This window comes from Lactuca virosa, chromosome 2, assembly GCF_052849685.1.
Source record: "Lactuca virosa cultivar CGN04683 chromosome 2, Lactuca_virosa_CGN04683_v6, whole genome shotgun sequence".
Classification (NCBI taxonomy): Eukaryota; Viridiplantae; Streptophyta; class Magnoliopsida; order Asterales; family Asteraceae; genus Lactuca; species Lactuca virosa.
Genome location: NC_136427.1, coordinates 286,149,580 through 286,156,088, shown reverse-complemented (window position 1 = coordinate 286,156,088; position 6,509 = coordinate 286,149,580). Strand labels below are relative to the sequence as shown.

At 33.0% G+C, this 6,509-nt stretch overlaps 1 protein-coding gene and 1 long non-coding RNA gene across 4 annotated transcripts; one reads left to right on the top strand and one right to left on the bottom strand.

Annotated features, from left to right (window-relative positions):
• Window positions 1–1,677: 1,677 nt before the first annotated feature.
• Window positions 1,678–3,585, bottom strand: LOC145161310 (uncharacterized). Its single transcript, XR_013738465.1, has 4 exons — window positions 3,289–3,585; window positions 2,662–2,756; window positions 2,368–2,454; window positions 1,678–1,889 (listed from the first exon to the last, which is right to left on the bottom strand). It is a non-coding gene; the product is annotated as an uncharacterized LOC145161310 (long non-coding RNA).
• Window positions 3,586–3,971: 386 nt separating this feature from the next.
• LOC145161303 (7-deoxyloganetic acid glucosyl transferase-like) lies at window positions 3,972–6,261 on the top strand. Of its 3 annotated transcripts, none has more exons than XM_079080808.1 (3): window positions 3,972–4,047; window positions 4,679–5,228; window positions 5,300–6,261. In XM_079080808.1, the coding sequence occupies exons 2-3, from the start codon at window positions 4,715–4,717 to the stop codon at window positions 6,208–6,210; spliced, it is 1,425 nt and encodes a 474-aa protein (XP_078936934.1). In that variant the 5' UTR covers window positions 3,972–4,047; window positions 4,679–4,714; the 3' UTR covers window positions 6,211–6,261. The 3 variants fall into 3 exon arrangements, with proteins under 3 accessions (XP_078936934.1, XP_078936933.1, XP_078936932.1); XM_079080807.1 differs by lacking the exon at window positions 3,972–4,047 and adding an exon at window positions 4,113–4,259; XM_079080806.1 differs by lacking the exon at window positions 3,972–4,047 and adding an exon at window positions 4,115–4,430.
• The last annotated feature ends 248 nt before the right edge of the window (window positions 6,262–6,509 follow it).

Below are 6,509 nucleotides of genomic sequence, written 5' to 3'. Positions count from 1 at the left end.
CAAAGATACATAAAATTCAGAATTATAGTCTAAAATAATAGTTAGAAAGCTGAAATATTTCAGCTTTGATAGCTAAACTTTGAAGGATTTCAACTCACTGAATATAATACCAAAATCAACAAAATTATAGTCTAAATTTATCTACAAACTGTAAACTAAATGTTGGAAAAAACCGCAGGTCAATCCGACTTAAATCAAATGAGTTATGGTTGTTTAAAAAATTTCACAGATTACAAAATTTTAAAAATCTTGCTGAAAAGCTGAAATTTTTCCAGTTTTGATAGTTCAACTTTGAAAGACTGTAACTCATTGAATATAATACCAAAATCAATAAAATTATAGTCTAAATTTATCTATAAACTGTAAACTAAATGTTGGAAAAAAAACGCAGGTGAATCCAACTTAAAACGAATCAGTTATGGTTGTTTAAAAAATTCACAGATTACAAAATTTTAAAAATCTTGCTGAAAAACTGAATTTTTTCAGCTTTGATAGCTCAACTTTGAAAAACTGTAACTCATTGAATATAATACCTAAATTAACAAAATTATAGTCTAAATTCATCTACAAACTGTAAATTAAACGTTGGAAAAACCCGCGTGTCAATCCGACTTAAAACGAATGAGTTATGGTTGTTTAAAAATTTTCACAGATTACAAAATTTTAAAACTGTTGCTGAAAAGCTGAAATTTTTCAGCTTTGATAGCTCAACTTTGAAAGACTATAACTCATTGAATATAATACCAAAATCAACAAAATTATAGTCTAAATTCATCTACAAACTGTAAATTAAACGTTGAAAAAAAACCGCGTGTCAATCCGACTTAAAATGAATGAGTTATGGTTGTTTAAAAAATTTCATAGATTACAATTTGTTTTTTTAAATCGGATCCAACCGGTTCTAAACCCGGTAAAAACCGAACCGGGCCGGGAAAACACCGGACCGGTTTTAATGGGTTCCTAGAACCAAGAACCGGCCCGGGGGTCCAAAAAAACGGTTCGGTCCGGTCCGGTTCACCGGTCCAAATGCTCAGCCCTAGTAATGTATATTTACTTTTCCATATATATATATATATATATATATATATATATATATATATATATATATATATATATATATATGGTTGAGATTCGTTGAGAACTCATAGTTTCCGGAGAACCTAAGAACTAAAGGTGGAACGTTGGATCAAAATCAACTCATTAAGGGCATTATCGTCATCATACCAATCCCACTTAATTTTTTGTATTATTGAAAATATTAATAAAAAGCTTTCAAATTAACATTATAAAACAAATTTTTGGATTTTTTTAATAAAAGAAATAACTATCGTTTTTTTTTAATTGCAGATTTTTTAACTTTTTTGGAAAGCATAAATTTTTAAAAAATTTGAAATTTTTTTTTAAAAAAAACTATAATTTTTCAAAAAAAACTGCAATTTTTTAAAAAAAATTGTAATTTTTTTTTAAATGTAATTTTTTTAAAAAAAACTACATTTTTTTCTAAAATACTGCAATTTTTTTTCAAAAAAAAGTGCAACTTTTTCAAAAAAAACTGCAATTTTTTTTAAAAGCTGCATTTTTTAACAAAATATAAATATTTAAAAATCAGTAAATTTATAGAAAAAAAAAACTAGAATATTTAAAAAAATTCTAATTTTTTTAACAAAAAAATCAACATTTTAGATTCATTAATGTATTTTTTTTTCAAATGAATATATGCATATTTCTTAAACTATAATATTCGTAAGTAATCATAAAAAATCTCAATTTTACTATTCAACCTATAAACATAATAGTACAAGTTATCATTTCTTCATATTAAGATTTTCATATTTTCTTCAATTTATCACTTTTCACCTCTTCAATATTTTCCACAAATTCTTCAAAATCTACAAAAAAATTAAAAAATTTGATTAATGCAAGAACACTCACAAAAATACACATGCGTATATTATATAAGATTCGCATGTGATTATATCATGTAAGATTCTCATCGTGATTATATAATGTGATATTCACATGTGATTTACATGTGAATCACATGTAATTCATATGTGAATTATATGTGATTTACATGTGATTCATATGTGAATCACATGTGATTCACATGTGAATCACATGTACTTTATATATGAATCACATGTAATGCATATTAGATTCATTTGTATACTCTTTTAATTACAATAATCATTATTGCAAATACTTTGGGTTTATAATAATCATTCAATGTAATAATGTCATTCATCGATTCCAAAAAAAAAAAAACGTGCAGATGATGTGACTACAACACTCAGAAATTAGCAATGTACTTTATTTAAGAAGGGGGTGAAGGGTAAAATGGTAATTGTAGTAGCATCAACATCATACCAACAACACTTCCAATTGCTGTAAGCCAGAGAACCCTCATGGACCATTTATCACTAATCACTCCTCTAGTAGTTCCCATTTGTAACTCTGGCATATACATTACAACAGAATGAAATTCAATTATATTCCTTTGTATTTGGAATATGTAAATAATGAGAAATCCATAATCCTTCACCATTTTACTTTTTGACTACAAAAGTCAAAATGTGTCCATCTATTCAGGTCTAAGAACTTTTTGTTATCAACTTCAATTTTTATATCAACAAATCAATAGAAACGGATTGGGGGTGTTACCTCTTAGAAGATTATATGGCATAGAACTGCTTTGAAGCATTCACTTATGGAGCTTCATCAACAATATACCCTAAATCTAGCATTGAGATGTGTCTCTGCAAGTCAAGATATTACAGTCAAAATTTATGAAACAGAGATTGAAAACTTAACGAATCTTCAAACGGGTAATGTAAAAAAAACCAAAAAAATAAGCACTTTTAACACCTTTTGCTGCAAATGTGAGGGATTCGAGAACTAACATATACCTGTGTAACCCTGTGTGAGCGGAGCGAAAAGAGCGCATATGAAGATGAACATATGCAGTCAAATAATCATTCATCGATTAAAAAAAAAACGTGAATATGCAGTCAAATACAATTTCACAGTTCCAATATCACAATGAAACCGATTTACATATGCAAGCAAATTGATATACATATGCAGTTAAATACAGGCTCATAAGCAAGAAAAAACCCACTGGTGTTTCCCCTGTGGGTACCGAACCAAGAAGAACTAACACTGAACAGATGAACAGAAGAAATCGGAGATTCAACAGATGAACAGAAAAAAATCAGAGATGCAGTCAACAGATAAAGCAAATCAGATGTACAATGTCAACAGATGAAAAAAATCGCTTTTGTGGCTTACCGGATCGGAAGTGGAGTTGAAGCCGACGCCGACACCGGTGATGTGGAGCAGAGATCGGTGGTCTGCAAAGGAGATCAGAAGCCTTAGAGGGAATCAGAAGGAATACCTTCATAATCGACAATCAGGGAGGAAGTCATGGATTCCGAGGTTGGATCGTTGATTCCACACGGCTGATGCGAGATTTAGGAAGAACAAACGACGAAAGAAAAGGGATATCACAAGGCGTGAGAGAAGAGGGTGGTAGGTGAGGACGACGAAGGTTTGGAGAGAATGATCGGATGGTTGCTTGATCTTTGATCTTTAAGACATAACAATTTTTTTACCGAAATTACCCTCATGATTATTTTTAAGAGACCTGGTATGCCACTCGTTTTACTAATATTTACAAATTGTGACACGCCGTCCAAAAAATTATCCAACGTTCCACTTTTAATTCTTAAGTTTTCGGGAAATTATAAATTTTCAAATGATCATTCCTCTATATATATATATATATATATATATATATATATATATATATATATATATATATATATATATATATATATATATAGTATTAGGTGTAATTCAGGAATAGTGTAGATTTGCCGTTCTAATATATATATATATATATATATATATATATATATATATATATATATATATATATGGAATTGTAATAAATTAATTAAATAATACCCAAAATCATAATATTAAAGGAGGTCGCAGAAGAGGGCTTGAGCCCGTATTTTGCAAAGTCTGTTTTTGATTGAATCCAGGGTAACTCCCCCCCCCCCCCCCCCCCCCTTTCTCTTGTGGCAATTACGACTGTGTTCCAAGTATTCATCTGTATCCAATGAAGATTTTTAGTTTCTGGATGATTATTGAACTTGTTATTTCTACTTTTTAAGTGTGAATTAATCAAGTTCTTCCTTTCAATCCGGTTGAAATTTTGTTTCTGGTGAGATCTGTATATGCTAATTAATCTGCAGGTAGCTGAATCGTGCTAGTCCTCACTGTAATTTACCTGTTGTGTCACTACTGTTTGATTCTTCAACAGTTTAACTAGGATGAATTTGCTGTTGATCACGCCTCCATTGTGTTTTGGTTTTAGCTACCTGGTAGCAATTAGGCTTCGCGTGATTATTTGCAATGCATTAAAGGTCCATTTCCATAAATATTTTATGGTTTATGTAGTTCAGTGATCTAGAGTATTTCAAATGATATGGTCTTTCAGACTTCCACTGTGTTATTTCAATAGACATCATTGGGATTAAGAGTTTTCTTTAGTTGGTTTGCTCTAATTTCATTCTTGTAGCTGGACTTGGACATGATGTGATTTAGTATTTTTAGATAGAGTTATGACTTATGAGTTGTGACGTGAAATCAATTATCGATGTTTCTTCTACAGATTCATAAACAACAAAATCAAGCAACAATTTCTGTGATGGATCAAGAAACAGTACTCCCACCTCATGTGTTGATATTCCCGTTGCCATTACAAGGCCCTGTGAACTCCACCATCAAGCTAGCTGAGCTTCTATGCCTCTCGGGTCTCCACATCACCTTACTTCTCACTGATCCTATCCACACCAAACTCCTCAAATACTCAAATATACAGTCCCGTTTTAGCAGCTACCCAGGTTTCCACCTAGAAACCATACCTGATGGCCTTCCAGAAGACCATCCTCGTTCCATTGATCGCTTTATCGAAGTGCTGGAATCTTTAAAAACCAAAAGCAGTATCCTCTTCAAGGATCTGTTGACCTCAGGCAAACTAAGTTCAGATTCACGCAGACCAGTAACTTGTATAATTGCAGATGGAACTATGGGGTATACCTGTGATGTAGCTAATGAAATAGGTATACCCATTATGTATATTCGTACAATCAGTGCTTGTTGCCTGTGGGTCTTCTTCTGTTTTCCCGACCTCATTGAATCCCGTGAACTACCATTCTCAGGTGCGTATATTTCTTGTGTTCCTCCATTTTTGATAGCCGATTTACTTTTTTGATTAATCAATTTCTAATAGGAAACGACCTAGATACACCGATAAAGAGCATACCAGGCATGGAAGAATTCTTGAGACGCCGTGATCTTCCACTGTTTTGTCGTTTTAACTTGTCAGATCCAAATGTCAAAACCTATCTCTCTGAAGGTACAGAAAACCCAAGAGCTCATGGACTTATACTTAACACTTTTGATGATTTAGAGGGTCCAATCGTTTCCCAAATACGCACTTCCTGTCCAAATTTATACACCATTGGTCCACTACACGCTCATCTGAAGATGAAGCTCGAATCTTTCTCCTCGTCACTACCTTCTTCAAACAGTCTGTGGAAAGAAGACATGAGCTGTATTCCATGGCTGGATTCACAACCATCAAAATCCGTGCTGTATGTTAGCTTTGGAAGTCTTGCTGTAATGTCAAAGGAGAAATACATGGAGCTCTGGTATGGGTTGGTGAATAGTGGTTCCCGTTTCTTGTGGGTCATACGGCGACATTCAGTCCTGAGTGATGTCATTGAAATCCCACCGGAACTTTCCAAAGGCACGGAGGAGAGAGGATGCATTGTTGAGTGGGCTCCGCAGGAGAAGGTGTTGGCCCACGGTGGTGTGGGTGGGTTTTTGACACACAGTGGGTGGAATGCGACGCTCGAGAGTGTGGTTGAAGGTGTGCCGATGATTTGTTGGCCTTACTTTTTGGATCAACAGGTGAATAGTAGATTTGTAGGGGAAGTGTGGAAGTTGGGTTTGGACATGAAGGATACGTGTGATAGAGTGATTGTGGAGAAGATGGTGAGGGAATTGATGGAGGAGAGGAAGGATGAGTTTAGGAAATCAGCGGATAAGATGGCGAAACTTGCAAAACAATGTTTGATGGAAGGTGGATCGTCTTATTGTAATTTAGAACGTTTAATTAAGGACATTAAAGCAATGTAATTATAATAACTGTTAACAACTTAACATATATGAAAGTTTGGCTTTCCAGAATACATTAAGTGAATGACATTCATGAAAAAGTAAGCTGCAAGAAGTCAAGGTGTTCAACACATATAGTATCTTTAACTTCTTTTAGATAAAAGAACTTCATCATCTTTTGCTTGTAATCTAATATGACATCAATGTTCATGTCTTGGAGTTGTTTAATTAAGCTCTCATGGAGGTTCTTTAATGGTGTAAGAAACACTTTAATACAAGATATAACCTATCTATAGATGAATTTGCACACTGGTCTATCA